This window comes from Periplaneta americana, chromosome 1 (genome assembly GCF_040183065.1).
Source record: "Periplaneta americana isolate PAMFEO1 chromosome 1, P.americana_PAMFEO1_priV1, whole genome shotgun sequence".
NCBI lineage: Eukaryota > Metazoa > Arthropoda > Insecta > Blattodea > Blattidae > Periplaneta > Periplaneta americana.
The window spans coordinates 51,399,230-51,414,735 of record NC_091117.1 but is presented as its reverse complement, the minus strand read 5'-3'; the positions used below and the strand labels follow the sequence as shown (position 1 = coordinate 51,414,735).

At 35.7% G+C, this 15,506-nt stretch overlaps 1 protein-coding gene across 4 annotated transcripts in view; it reads left to right on the top strand.

Moving 5' to 3' along the window:
- Positions 1 to 15,506, top strand: part of Pi4KIIIalpha (phosphatidylinositol 4-kinase III alpha) — a 97,959-nt gene that overhangs the window by 53,009 nt on the left and 29,444 nt on the right. For all 4 annotated transcript variants that reach the window (XM_069819612.1, XM_069819620.1, XM_069819603.1 and 1 more), the window contains 7 exons: positions 1,272 to 1,411; positions 1,505 to 1,638; positions 3,270 to 3,371; positions 3,963 to 4,136; positions 5,805 to 5,970; positions 8,441 to 8,644; positions 10,825 to 11,080. In XM_069819612.1, the coding sequence (XP_069675713.1) occupies positions 1,272 to 1,411; positions 1,505 to 1,638; positions 3,270 to 3,371; positions 3,963 to 4,136; positions 5,805 to 5,970; positions 8,441 to 8,644; positions 10,825 to 11,080 (1,176 nt within the window). The remainder of the gene's footprint in view (positions 1 to 1,271; positions 1,412 to 1,504; positions 1,639 to 3,269; positions 3,372 to 3,962; positions 4,137 to 5,804; positions 5,971 to 8,440; positions 8,645 to 10,824; positions 11,081 to 15,506) is intronic.

Below are 15,506 nucleotides of genomic sequence, written 5' to 3'. Positions count from 1 at the left end.
TTACTGTGCATCTATTGTGAGACCTTCATGAGATCTTTTTCAAATCAAGCTTATTTTACAATTGAAAGCAATAGCAAAATAATTTCTTTCCTTCTTCTTTAATATAAAAGCATCCATTAAATGATTGTCGGAGGGATAGGGAGGGGAAAGTAAAATATATATCAAGATAGGAAAATGAGGTGTGGGGCATATGGGCAAGAAAAAGATTACCATGACAGCACTGAGTAGAATTCCTGTGACTCTGTCCCCATGGTCTTGTTATTTAAAACAGGTTGTACTACTGGAAGAAGTGGATAGGAACTAGATAAGAAAGGTTACAACAAGAGGCTTATCACTATCCTTTAAAAATTCAATCAGAAGTAGAATATGAAATTATTTATCTTTTATAAAATAAATGATTGTTATTAATTACAAATACATACTGGTGTTCAGTTCAAAATGTGTCATGGCTCGCTGTATGTCGTCATGTGGCTATCCGATGAGCCTAGAGAATTCAATCTTCCTACACTTCCGCAAAGGCGTATTACCTAAATGCGAGAGAAGTTGCCTAGCAAGTACAGCATTCATTCTGAAGATTACTTACCGATACGTACGGTAATGCCAGTAGTGGCAAGAATGTGAACTGTTTGGAAACACTTACTGAAGTGAGTTTTTTTTCTTACTGTTGGGATATGGGGAGAGGGTTAAGACGATTACTTATGTATTTGTTGACATTAACTTGGACGGTCAACATGGACATGGAGCATTTTGATTTGTGTTGTGGAATGTTGCCGTACGCAATCGATGATCACAAATACCCTGCGTACGACTTGCCCGCGCAAAACACAGTTCGAAAGAGGTTATGGTAGCACACAGACTTTACAGACCGCCATCTGTTGCTACGACGTTCAGGTTATACTGTACATGTTCTCAAGTTGAGATTGAACGCCTTGATTAATAGACAACTTCTCTGACATAAAAGCTGAAACTCGCTTCAAATCGCTGACTCACAACAGTGACGTCATGACACTTTGAAATGAACACCCAGTAGTTTAAGCTAAAAACATTCCAGTACTGAAGATGTTAGTGAATGTTTTTAAACACTTTTTTTATGTTGACCGAAATTTTTCTTTATTTAACATTTAGATCTATAAAAGATATACATTTTTACTTGCAGTTTTTTGTTTTACTTATAATGATGGGAAATTTTATTTTTCTTCAGAAGAAAGGTGCTATAATTTTATATAGTTAGAGTAATTGAAATTTTAATCTGAACTTTTGGTTGTTTGCAGGACTATGGCCAGCTGAGTGGTATGATGGAGTTAGAAATATTGCAGTGAAATCCCCATACTTAGTATCTCAAACATCATCTCGGTCAGAAATGAGAGAACTGCAGTACACTTCTGCTGTCAGGAATGACAGTGTTTCATTGGTAGGTTACTTAGGACCCAAAATATTTTTCATTGCATTGACAAATTTCGTTTTGTATCACATTTTTAAATGAAATCTTTTCTTTTTTAATTAGAACGAACTGCAAGAACTCAAGACTCAGATTTTAAACCTTCTAGAGCACCCAACTGACGTCACAGCTTATGTAAACAAATTATCATTTGCTCAGTGCACTTACTTACTCTCAGTATATTGGCTTGAAATGTTGCGGTGAGTATATAAAATAAGGAATGTGGAAGTACAAGATTAAATTGTTTGTTTTTGTTTCACGTGTAGTTTGAGTGTAAATGAAAAATTAATCTGTATTAAACAGTGATAATATTTAATATCAAATACGTTTTTCTTGACCAGTAATAGTCTCGTCCCAGGAGTGGGATGCAGTGGGATACGAGAAAAGATGGTTGCCAATAGTGTATTGGAAATCGTCCATCTCCCCTCCACAGTATTCTTTTGGTTTCTGTTAATTTAGTAACAAGTAGGCGCATGCATACTGTGTAGACTAGTCTGGGTTTCTTACTTTATACCCTTAGGATGAAACCTAACCATTTTCCACCTATCATTACATATGCTAGTGAATTATAGTGATTTTCTGGTTGTCAGCTTAAATTTTCTTCCTCCAACTTAGTTTCGAAATTCGGTACTGACAAGTACTAATACTGCTGACAGTTATTTTTGTAACTGTTATGTTGACAGTATTGTTTGCCTTTGAAGAAGCTGCAATGTTCATGAAAGGAAAGTTACTAGGAAGTGTTATTTGAAATTTGACCATAATAATTAATAGTATTGGTATTAACAATGTTAATAATAATAATAATAATAATAATAATAATAATAATAATAATAGTACAGTATGTGTTGTGGTTCCAGACTATATCGGTATATAGATATAGCATTGTGATTTCACCTGCTTTGGTGATATGTTAACAGTTGGCAACATTGAGAAGACGGCCATATTAGCTTTTTAGGAATTAATCTTACATGAACTCCACTATAGTTTCGGAATAAAAGAAAAAAAAAAGAGAATAAAAAAATTATTACTAAGTACTTAAATTTTAATCCCTAAAATTGCGTGAAACATATTTGTGCTATGGTTGTGTATTGTGAGCATGATTGTGATTGTTAGGATATTTGAGATTTGAAATAAAAATAATGTTGATATTTCTTTTCATTTCTGTCTTTAAACTCCCCACAGGTGGAGTCTTCTCGTTAATTACTTCGTAATTCCTTTCTCATTCCATGTAATAATTAAACATCATCAACAGAATTTGTAGTAATTTCAAGATTCTTTCATTTTTCACAGCAACATAAAGCTTTAAAATGCAGGTTTCTGTAAACTTTAAATTTTGAGTTGTTTCCTTTTTGAACTGGGCTGTTGATATCAATATTAGGTTTCACAGTAATTTTGTGTATTTGTATGTTTTTTACTTTAAATGGATGTACTGTATAAACTCGAAGCTTCCTTTTCTTCAGTTGTTGTATTTCTGGGCATAGGGGAGTAAATCGATGGCTCAGAACGAGACTGTTACAACTCAAAAATATAGATTTTTCAGTAGAGCCATTTAAAGTTTTCCATTGTAGATGGTAACTCAAGAGAATCATGGCACAACAATGAAAATTATATCCCACTAGGAAATTTTTAGAGTTGTAACAATGTCACATACTATAGTTCTCAATTCAAGTGTTCAAATGATGGTAATAACTCAAAAAGTTAATTTTTTGAGTTGTAACAGTCTCGTTCTGAGCCATCGAAATATGATAAATGCCTTTGGATGCAGTTTATCTTACGTAGAAAAATTTAATGTAACTTCGATGCTCAATAAAACATTCTTCCATATTTTCAGTGTCCAGAATTCAAGTGAACCAAGTTTACAACCAATACTTGAGTACCTGAGTGATTCAGCAATACAGAAGGACAAGTCTGGCATGTGGCAATGCATATGCAGGTATTTTTATCAGTCACAGTATGCTAATGTAGTTGAGGTATATCATACCAGGTGGTGCATAAGTAGGTATACATTATCGTAATACAATATAGTTATATTAAGTACAGATGAGGATTACAGTTGATAACAGATCAATCAGGCAGTCGAGTGATGTCATGTAACTACAAGTGGTATGTAATCCTCATTTGTACTTAAATAAAATTATATTGTATTACTGTATACCTACTTATTCCCTTGTATATTTTTACTGGATTAAGAATTTTGCTGTTTACATTATCACACCTTCCAACACTGTTTTTATTTTATGTGAAATTAATCACCACAAAAAAGACCTGTATTTTGCATTTTAATAAGATTAAGTATTCTTGGTAAAAGTAAAGGTATCTCCCTTAAGCCATGAAGGCACATGAGGGGCTCCATGCTTTCGTGATGTCAACACTAGAATGAAGTGGTGTGGTTGGCATCATGCTTCGATCATCTTTTGCCTGTATATGCGAGGGATTTTACTGTGCTATCATGTTAGAATAATTACTGTTTCTGTAAGACCTGATGGCCTTCTTAAGAACGTAGTTCTATTATGTCATGTTTCAGTGTTGGTGACAAAGTGTTTGTGCAGTTCATAGAAGTGATGTCTAACAAGCCCAAGGATGAAGTTCGTGAGCGAGAACTTGAGGACCATGCCCAGTTCCTGTTAGTTAATTTCAATCACATTCACAAACAGATTCGAAGAGTTGCAGATAAGTTCTTATCAGGCTTAGTGGACAGGTAGGACACAATTTAATTAATTTTATGTAAGGATGTAGGTGTGAAGATGTTATGCATGTATAGAGAATCCCAGTCAGGTATCGACTGGTCCCACTCATGGCTCTGATTGTCTCTATCTTTTCAAATATTTCATTGTATATTTCTTCCAATCCAACCTGGACAAATACCCAATGTCCCATCCCTACCTTCCCGTGATGCAGCTGTTAGTAAGCATAATTTTACAAGCTGAACTAAAGGGAGGGGCTACTCATGAATTAGCACTGGTTAGCTTGATGAGTTAATGACTGAATTTGGTATAATTTTCCTCTATTCAATACCTAATTCTCTCTTTACCCTTTCCTATCCAGTTCTCTGACTGAACTCTTACTTTCTTCGACCCTGACGGCATTAGAGAATTTGAGGCCAGGGGTTCATTTCCCTTTCCTTCCTCCTCTTTCTACTTTTCTGTTCCTAGTGCTGACCTGCTATGGCACTAAAATCGTCATCCAGTGGCTTAAGGAGGGAAGGCTAGTGATCAACAAGATCTCCCAGCTAGATCCAATAGACCCGTCTACCAACAGCAGGTGTGGTCCTCCAGACATTCTGGGGGTTGTGTGTGAATGAAGTAGCCACCAAAACGTTAAAATATGGTGTTCACTTAAATCGGCTACAACTTGCCATTTAATAAATATTGGAGTGCAAGAGGTCAAATGACTTTATTGTCAAACGCCTGGCATTAGAAAACAACAACATATTTCTTCCAATTTGTGATCACCTCCTACAGGTTTCTTTTAATTTGGTCTATTCACCTTTCCTGTTGTCATTCTCTTGGTTGCTTTGCTTTCACCCCTGATCACATAATATAGTATACTGTATCAGATTGGCCATTCCCATGTTATGAAATGGTAACATAAAATGAGAATAACCACTAGAGCCTTGAAAAAGAATTTTTGGTAATGACCTCTAGATGGAAGTACAGTTGCCCCATGCACTTTCATAAGGGTTATAATGTGACTTATTTTGCAGTAGATAAATGGCAGCACAGTGAAATTATTAGAAGTGGTTGACTTGAAAGTCCATTAGGCTGATCAATTTGTTATAATATGTGATCAAAGCTTTCACATTTAGATTTAACTTTTTTTTTTTTTTTTTTGGTAATCTTGTATTTTCCAATCTTTTTATGTGTTCAAATCATTTGAGGCTATTGTTTTCTAAGTTTGTTGTTAATTTATTTTATATTTATAGTTCTCCTGACGTGGTCGTTACTCATTCGACTTCTTCTTTTTTTTTTTTTTTTTTTTTTTTTTTTTTTTTTTTTCTGAAGCTTGGAGTTTGCATAGATCTCTTTCTGTGTATATCCACGTTTCTGAAACATAGGTTAAGACTGGTTTCAAATATATTTTTATAGCTTGCTCTTTGTAGGTATATTTTTGTTTCAAATCAATTATTTAATCTTTTGAACTTCCTGTATTCATTTACTAATTTCATTCTGAATTTTCCCCATTTGAATTTATTTCTGATCCTAAGTATATAAATTTATTGATTTTTTTTTTTTATATCTAAAGCTTAATATTTTAATCTTCATTCTGTACCCTAGATATTTTCATAACTGTTTTCTCGGTGTTTATCTTTAAGTAATATTACGCTTACATGTATGATCATTGATACATAAATGATTCAATTCCACAGATTTCCGCATCTTCTGTGGAACTGTCATGTGCTGTGGAGCATGTTGGATATTCTTCAAGTTCTGTCATACTCACTTGAACTTGATCCCAATGAGGAAACTCCTACATTGAGAGTACCCAGTACTCCTTACAGTCTTCCTCTGATGGACACACTGGAAGCTAGAGAGGTAAGATTACATCTCTTGATATCTTCATTCAGTTGTTTGTTGGAGTACCATTTTGTAGTTAGAATTGGAGATTTTTTATCCCATTTCATTTATTGTATTTCTTAGACCTTATATCAACATTGTAGCTTTGAGATGAGGAACAAGTCAAAAGTTACACAAAAATATACGATACATAGCAAGCACTTTAATTCAATTTATATAATAATAAAAAATTCATCAATTGAGTAGAAGGTATGAATATGATGGAATTTTGTTAATTCTGTTCTGAACTTTTTCTCTTGGCTCTTCAAAGCTTTGAAATAATTAGGCAATGCATTGAAGACTGCAATACATGGATAGCAAACTCCTTTTTTTATACAGCTGAGGCTAACATAAGTTAGATGGAGATCTGATTTGTGTCTTGTATTAAAGTTATGAATATTGTGATTAGAACTAAATGTATCTTGGTTTTTAATATAAAACATCATCAGGAAAAGAATGTTACTACACGGTAAGGTCAGTATTTTTAAATTTCGGAAAATCTTTTTTGCATGATGCCTTCTATGCAGATCTGTCATTCTTATGGCTTTCTATTGTGAAACAAAAATATGTTTAGCTACATATGAGTTGTCTTAGAACATTAATCCATATTCGATTATAGAATGAAAGTGTGCAAAGTATGCCATTTTAATTATGTTTATATTGCAAGTAGAAAATAAGGACCTTAATGCTAGATAGAACTCAATTTAGGAATGCCCTACTAAAAATAATAATAATATTATAAATAATACTTACAAATACAAAAGAGTTTTAAAGAACCCAGAGGTTCATTGCCGCTCTCACATAAGCCTGCCATCTGTCCCTAACCTGTGCAAGATTAATTCAGTCTCTATCATCTTATCCCACCTCCCTCAAATCCATTTTAATATTATCCTCCCACCTATGTCTCGGCCTCCCCAAAGGTCTTTTTCCCTCCGGTCTCCCAACTAATACTCTATATGCATTTCTGGATTTGCCCATACGTGCTACATGCCCTGCCAATCTCAAACTTCTGAATTTAATGTTCCTAATTATGTCAGATGAAGAATACAAAGCGTGCAGTTCTGCGTTGTGTAATTTTCTCCATTCTCCTGTAACTTCATCCCTCTTAGACCCAAATATTTTCCTAAGAACCTTATTCTCAAACACCCTTAATCTCTGTTCCTCTCTCAAAGTGTGAGTCCAAGTTTCACAACCATATAGAACAACCGGTAATTTAGTTTAATATTTAATCTTCCTCAACTTGGTGAGGTTACCAAAGACAAAGAATGTTAAACTGTAACATTTAAGATGACATTAAAAATGTCTTAAAGAAATTTGTGTACAATAAACTAAAATTTACAGTAGATAATATTTCACAATAATGAGAATTTGCAGTAAAATAAAAAATACTGATAAAAAAAATAGAATGGGAAAATTCTATTTTATAAATTCTAATTTTCAGATTTTTTGACAACAGACTAGATGACAAAAGCTTCTGAACCGAATAACAACACGCATTTCCCATATTTATTATGCGTTTAATTTCCTCCTGAGTGTCATTTATATTTGTTACTGTTGCTCCAAGATATTTGAATTTTTCAAACTCTTTGAAGGATAAATCTCCAATTTTTATATTTCCTTTTCGTACAATATTCTGGTCATGAGACATAATCATATACGTCGCCTTTTCAGGGTTTACTTCCAAAATAATAATAATAATAATAATAATAATAATAATAATAATAATAATAATAATAATAATAATAATAATAATAATAATCTCACTTGATGATATGTGTTAGCGGAAAAACAATTGTTTGCATACATCTTAAGTCTGATTATATTAGTGTAATATGTAGCTAGTTGGCGATGTATGCAATGGAGGGGGAAAGGAACTGACCACCCTATCCCATAATCTTCTGGTCTAGTTACCTCATGAGTAATGCCTTGTTGGTCTCAGTTGTGGGGTTCAGACCTGTCTTCGGACAGTTGACTAAATAATAATAATAATAATAATAATAATAATAATCATAATCATGATGATCATCATCATACTCATCTGTGGCACAAGAAGCCATGAAGGGCCGATTAGCTGACTTCTGGCCTCACGTCCACATGCCTCAGCAGAGGTGAACGATCATCCAATCAGTATGAGAGTAACATGGTCAGCATGATTCTGCTGCCCATTATGACTGATTGTCAAAACCGGATTTTGCTACCTGTTGTAGCTTCCCAAATTCATAACGATGCTATATGGACACTGTTCCAATACAGTGGCAAAAATTTCATGAGGATAATCCTTCCCCTTTGAGGACTCGAACCAAAACTCATTTCGTAAAACAAGTCCAGGTATGTCATAGGTGTCCCTAAAATTAATTTGAATTGAGTTCATAGTCGTTCTATTAATTTTGTAATACAATTTATCCTTATTGTTTTACAAATATACTAACTAAATATTTATTTATTTTAGAGCATTGTGAAGGATTTTGCTGCACGCTGTCAAGGGATCGTTCAGGAGGCCATGAAGTGGGCACCCCATGCAACACGCTCTCACCTCCAAGATTACCTGAACCAGATTCCGAGCTCTGGCATGTGGCATCACTCAGGCCTGGCCTTAGCCACTGAGAGCATGCTACAATACACGGGGCTGAACCTCCAGTCTGCGCCACTCAGTGTGAGTGATGTTAATTATTGTCTTCCTTTGCTATACGAGAAAATAAAATTCGTTATGTCATATCTTTGTACTTGCTTTCTGATTGCATTCACAGCGTTTCACTTGAGCATTCAGAAATGTGTTTGCAATTATTTTCCTGTAAACAAACTCAGTCAAAGTCCCAGTCTATCACGAAAACAGTCCATTGTAGATATGAGATGGAACAGATCAGCCATGTAACTGTAAGAAGTGTAATGGACTGTTTTCGTGATAGACTGGGATATTTTTTTCCTGTGAATGGTTCTCATTTTGAGCACCTGTTGTAAAGTTTGGTTAGTGAAATTGTTTTGTTTAGTTTTATGGCTTATGGTTAGGTGAAAGGCTAAGAACCCATCACCGTAAAAAACAGCTTGTTACGAAACCTTACAATATGCCTAGGAATGGGACTGATTCTCTGGCACGACCACAGCAAAGGAATAAGGTTATGAGATTTGGAACTTGGAACATAACTAGTCTTTATGGCTTACTTAGCATGATTTTACATACTTACTTGTCTCAAGTTTGAAGTCTACGAAACAAGTTTAATAAATAGTTAAAAAAAACATGAAACAGGTGAATGGGTGAAATTTCTACACATTGATTCGTAAAATTTAATGAAGATTCGGAATATGTAAATTTTAGTATAGGATGCCATTTCAAAAAATAAAGTTCACTATCACACTCTGTATGACTGATTAACTAACTTCTTTCGAACACTGGTATCATATTGTATATTGTATGCCGGGTGTTTCAAAATGAAATTGGGGTTTTAAGGCTTTCTAGTATTTATTACATTTAACGTAATAACACACCATCATCTCAAACAGCAGAAATAACTAAAATGCTCTCTCAATTAATATCACTCAATAAAAGAATTGTATTCCAATGGATACCATCCCATTGTGGAATCCTGGGAAACGAGAATGCGGATGCTTTAGCAAAGAAGGGCAGCACTGCTACTTACAGACCTGTTACTAAATCTACGTATTACTCTGTGAAAAGATTTATTAAATCTACATACTTAAACTTCAACAAACAAAATTTGATAACACAATTGCAAGGGAAAAAATGGAACTCTCTGCATCAAAATCCACAGTTAATTCCCGATTTACCACGAAAATCGTCTGTAGCTGCATTTAGATTGGCAACAGGCCATGACTGTTTGGCCAAACACCTGCAGAGAATTGGAATATATCAGTCCCCTAAGTGCCCATTGTGCAACTCAAACCAAGAAATGGATTCGGAACACCTCACAATCTGTGCTTCAGTGGCTGGCCATGATAATATCTTTGAAAAATATTGGAGTGCAAGAGGTCAAATGACTTTATTGTCAAATGCCTGGCATTAGAAAACAACAACAACATTTAACGTACAATTATAAATAATACACCAAATGAAAGAGCAACTCAGACAGTTTTGCTACAAGTGTGAGCACCATTCGTCACACAGCACACATCGAGTCGATAAGCGAGTTCTTCCCAAACCTTGATCAGTGTGTGTGGAGTCATTGTTGCAGCAACTGCTTCAGTCATCTGTCTTAAGTCTGGTAGATCAGTTGGTAGCGGGGGTACATACACACGATCCTTCATGAAACCCCAAAGGTAAAAATCGCATGGCGTAAGATCTGGTGAACGTGGAGACCATGCAAAACGAGCTCTGTCATTCGGCCTCTTTCGGCCAATCCAGCGGTCGGGTACAACGTCGTTTAACCAATCGTGTACTTCCATATGCGTCTCCTTAAAATTCTCCACACAGACATCGCTGGAATTGCTAATTCACGACTAGCCTTCCGAACAGATTTCTTGGGGCTACGCGTGAAAGACTCTCACTTGTTCAACACACTTTCTAATGGCAGACAGAGGAAACAGTGTATGCGCGTACAAAACTGAGTTGCTCTTTCATTTCATGTATTATTTATAATTGTATGTTAAATGTAATAAATACTACAAAGCCTTAAAACCCCAATATTCATTTTGGAACACCCGGTATTTTATCTCTAACAGCTTTTGTATAGATTTTTTTTTTGTCAAATTAAAATTTAAGAAATTATTAACAATATTCCATACTTATTGTTCACTCTGTATAATAATAAAATAGAATAGAGTCAAATTATGGAAACAATGAAAATTATCTAACATTTTGTAAAACTTGTTTGTTGTTAGATAAGCACATTGGACAAGAGGCCCCGCTGTGTAAAGAGTGACTCATCTCGGTTTGTGTCATCGCTGTCATTGCGTAGTCGGTATGCGGGTGAAGTGAATGGCATGTTAATTGAAATGGAAGGCAAGAGTGAGGGGGAGAAGGGTAACCTGATGGACACCCTGATACATGCTGTGAGGAAAGCTTGTCGTGACAAGGATAATATCGCACACAGGGCTGCCTTGTGGAGGGCAACAGCCATGCTGATTAACACACCAGGTATGTTGTGATTTGTATCTACCCAGTCTTCTGGCTTATTCGTATTCAATTGTTGAGATTTGTAATTCACGTCTTCTGTTAGTGCCTGCTCACATTAGGCTATTGATTGCTCTGATCAGTTGATGTAACTTCAGTGACGCATGTTTTAATACAAAATTAATCGTATCCCTTTCATATGAGACAACTGTAGTCGTCAAATTGGTCTGCAGTCAGGTACAGCTACTATTGTAACTAGTTGAGATTGCAGGCATGCAGACTTGAGCACTGTTTTAAATCATGTGTTTTACATTAAAAGATAAAATTATGATTCTATAGATAATTCTGTTATGGTTATGATTGAGTATTAATGGAGAAAAATTCGAACCCAGGACCCCCAGTTCTACTCACTGGGCACTCTAATCACTGAGCTACGTCAAGACTCAATCATCAGTATGTGTCAGTATAAATATTGAACATGGAGTAAGGCCACTAGTAAGGGAAAATACCAAAGGAGAAAGATTCGATCCACTGCTGATGATTGAGCCTCGGCATAGCTCAATGGTTAGAGCATTCAGTGCGTAGAACTGAGGGTCCCAGGTTTGTTCCCTGGTGCCGGAGCGAATTTTTCTCCGTTAATAAGCAACTATACTATAGGTATGAAATAAAAATTAGTGGCATATTATGCCTTTTATATGAATTATTTATAAATGATTGTAAAATATGAAAAAGAAATTCATTTTCAAAAGTAACAAGACACTACAGTAAATATTAAAATTTGTGACAAAAAATCTAGAAAATAACTCTTTTTTTATAAGGATGGTGGCTCAGTGCCAACACACTGGGCTTATAAACTATGAGGCCTGGGTTCAAATCCTGGTTGATCCACTTAGAATTTATAACTTGTGCTGGATGAGTCCGTGGTCTAGGGAACACAGAGTTTTATTTCAGATACTCCGGTTTCTTCTCTGTGACATCCCAAACATTCTCCATCATTCATTACGAGTGTAATGTGGACCCACTGCCTGTGGTGCACTCTGGATAATCTCTGACGAACCAAGTGGTCTATGTTTCACAGCACTAGTGTCATCTATAAGCCACTCATAGAGCCAAGATAGCGCTCACAGAGCTGAGGCAAATAATGACAAGTTATGGACCCTGCCATTGAAAGGTGTGTCTTTTACTGCAAAACCCAGCATTCTCTAATCTTCCCTATTTTCTACCTTTCCCTTAGGGTACGAACACGTTGACGATGGTAGACTAGCTGGTAGAGTAGTTGGTAGCGGTAGTGGGGGGAAATGAATCGCTAGAATCATATGACACCGCACACGTTGGCTCATGGATGGTCACTTTACTGCTAGCTTTCCAGCATGCTGTAAGCTCCAAGAATGGTTTCAGTCATTCTTTCAAGCTTGCAGCGCAAGTCTCGGTGTGGAGTTAACAGAGATTTGGAGAGGTGGTCTGTGGACCAGATGTCAATGATGACTTGTGTAATTAGTAGAGACGAGTTTTATCAATTATTTGTGTAATTCGTGCTTTTTAATTTACACAAATTTGTATTCTATTTTAAATTACGTGCGTGTGGTTTAGTTTTGACGTTAATTGGCCGTAACTTGGTAACCAGTAAAGATTTTGAGTAGCGGTAACTTTTAAAACGAATTTCCATTCTTACTCAACATTTTTCTCGCTTTGACCCCCCATCTAACGTGAAAAACAAAAAAGTTTACCGCCTGCCGTAAATTTTTTTCTGTGAGCAGATCACTTCAAAGTTAGTATTTTTTTTCTCACTTTTAAAAACAATATTTTGACTTCTAATTGTTTTCTATGCTTCCCTTGGACATTGACCTATCAATACAAAAAATTGCAGCGTGATTGTTTGAATATCATAGATGCTACGAGGTGATAATGATAAACGGAGTGGGAAATATCATTCTTGGCTACTCCGACTATCGGCTAGCAGCCTGTCAAGGTCCGCCTTGAGCATACCACTTGCTTCACTCGTGGTGGGAATCCTGTGTCAGTGGTTGTAAAGTTTTAAAACACTGCACACATTGGATGTAGAAAATCTTATTGCTCATGTGTTCGAAAGACCTGCCACGACATTAACTTTTCGTATAGATTCAAAACTGGAGGTAGAATTTAATTAATTTTTAATTACAAACTACTAATGAATTCGGATGAATGGACTTCGTCGTTCACCAATAGGCCTGATTTGGAGTCTTCAGTCTCATTTCAAGAGTTTAATCGCTTTCTTCTGTATGTGCCTTAATACCACGAAAAATAAAAAAAATAAACAAATAAATAATAACTAATAAATTATTGAGAATGTTCACTAGGCACTATTTTGTAAGAATTGTACAGTTTACCTCAGTGTGAGTATAAGCCGTTCTTCCTGCAAAATAGGATTCCCTAGCAATTTTTCCAAGCCTTCTATATGAAATCTTTGGTTAAATAGAGAAGATAATGGAAAGTTTCGATTTCCACTCTCGGGTAGCTAATGAATTTTTCTGGAAAGTTCCGCAGATATTTAAAAAGATAATATTCACCAAACGCAACCCTTTCATTATTTATAGGGTGAAGGGAACACTCTCGCGAAAAGAATTCTTGTAATAATAACCACTTTGATTCTGCACTGTCTAATAAATCAAATTCGTCCTCACTACTTGTATTCATAGCGATATCAAGTCACACAGAGATTCCAAGGAGATGACCTAATCAGCTGTGAGTCAGCTGAGAGATTAAAGCGACCAGCAAATAAGCTCCAATTTGTGCACACCAAGCTTCCTTTGTCTTTCATAACACTGATAGCGGAGCCTGCTAGCTTTAAAGCTAGGCGCCAACGTGTTCGTACCCTTAGTCTCCACATACAATTCATACATCTTAATGTTGTCTGTCATCTTATATCTTCTTCTGCCCCGAATTTTTCTCCCATTCACCATCCTTCAGTAGTTAGTTACTTCTTAGCCAATGACCCAGCCAATTTCTTTTCTCTTCCTGATCAGTTCCAGCATTAGTTTTTCTTCACCCACTCTTTTAGGATAGTTTCATTTCTTATTTTGTCTATCCATTTCACACGTCGTATTCTTCTCCATATCTACATTTCAAATTCTTGCAGTAGTTTCTCTTCATTTCATCATAATGTCCAGGTTTCTGCCCCATACAATGCTACACTCCACAGAAAGCACTTCAATAATCTCTTCCTTAATTCTTTTTCCAGAGGTCCGCAGAAGATGCCCCTTTCTCTGTTAAAAGCTTCCTTTGCAATTGCTATCGTTCTTTTCATTTCCTGACAACAGTTCATGTTACTACTTACAGTGCATCCCAAGTATTTGAAGCTGTCCAGTTGCTCTACTGCCTTCTTTCGAATTCGCACGTTACCTTCTTTATTTTTCTTCTGATAACCACGGTCTTCGTTTTGTTTGCATTTGTCTTCATCCCATACTGCCCAGAACTGTTGTTTAACTCCAGTAGCATATTCCTACTCTTTTTCTACTAAAATGCTGTATCATCAGCAAATTTTATGCACTTTGTTCTTCTCCTTTCTACTATCACCGCTCCCATGTTCTGAAAACAATATTCTTCACTAAATCCTCTAAATAGAGGTTGAACAGGAAAGGTGATAAAGGCCATCCTTATAACTTGTATTAAAATCAGAACAAACTTCCCATCTGAAGACACACATTTGCTCATAATTTTGTCAGTTCGTGTAATGTGTACCTTTGTAAATAATTCAGTAGGTCATCAAATTATTTCTTCAGCATTTGGAAATAGTTAAAAAGAGTCCTAATGTCTTCACATGCTGTCTTTTCCTCCTACACATCCTTTCAAGACCTTATCCTTTTTCACGCCATTTCACTGCTGTAACAAAGTTTTCCTTGAAGGTACAATATGTTTCGTATGTTAAATGTCTCTAAAACTCCTGCTTTGTAGCTGAAACTGAGTTTGTTCAAATGTTTCTACTTTGGCAACACGCTCCTGTACACACCAACATAGCATAATGACTAAACCCTAAGTGGTGCACTGTTCGGCAGTAAATATCGCAACAGTGCTGCCTAGCAGTAATGTAAACAGTTACAATTACAAAAACCATCGGTGTTTATGGCCTACTGTATGGTTTACTGATTAGTAAACAATGTCCAGGTATAATATAACAGTCGGAAGCTATAGACCTGAGTTGTATCGTAACACATAACATGGTTAATTTATTTGCTATATTTGCCTACGTAAATATAGTTCTGGAAGGAGTCCATAATCGTACCTATTTTTAAGAAGGGGGACAAGACTAACTGTAGTAACTTTCGAGGAATATCACTTTTGTTGATGTCGTACAAAATTTTGTCGAATATCCTTTTGAGAAGATTAACTCCATATGTAGATGAAATTATTGGGGATCATCAGTGTGGTTTTAGGCGTAATAGATCGACTATTGATCAGATTTTTTGTATTCGAC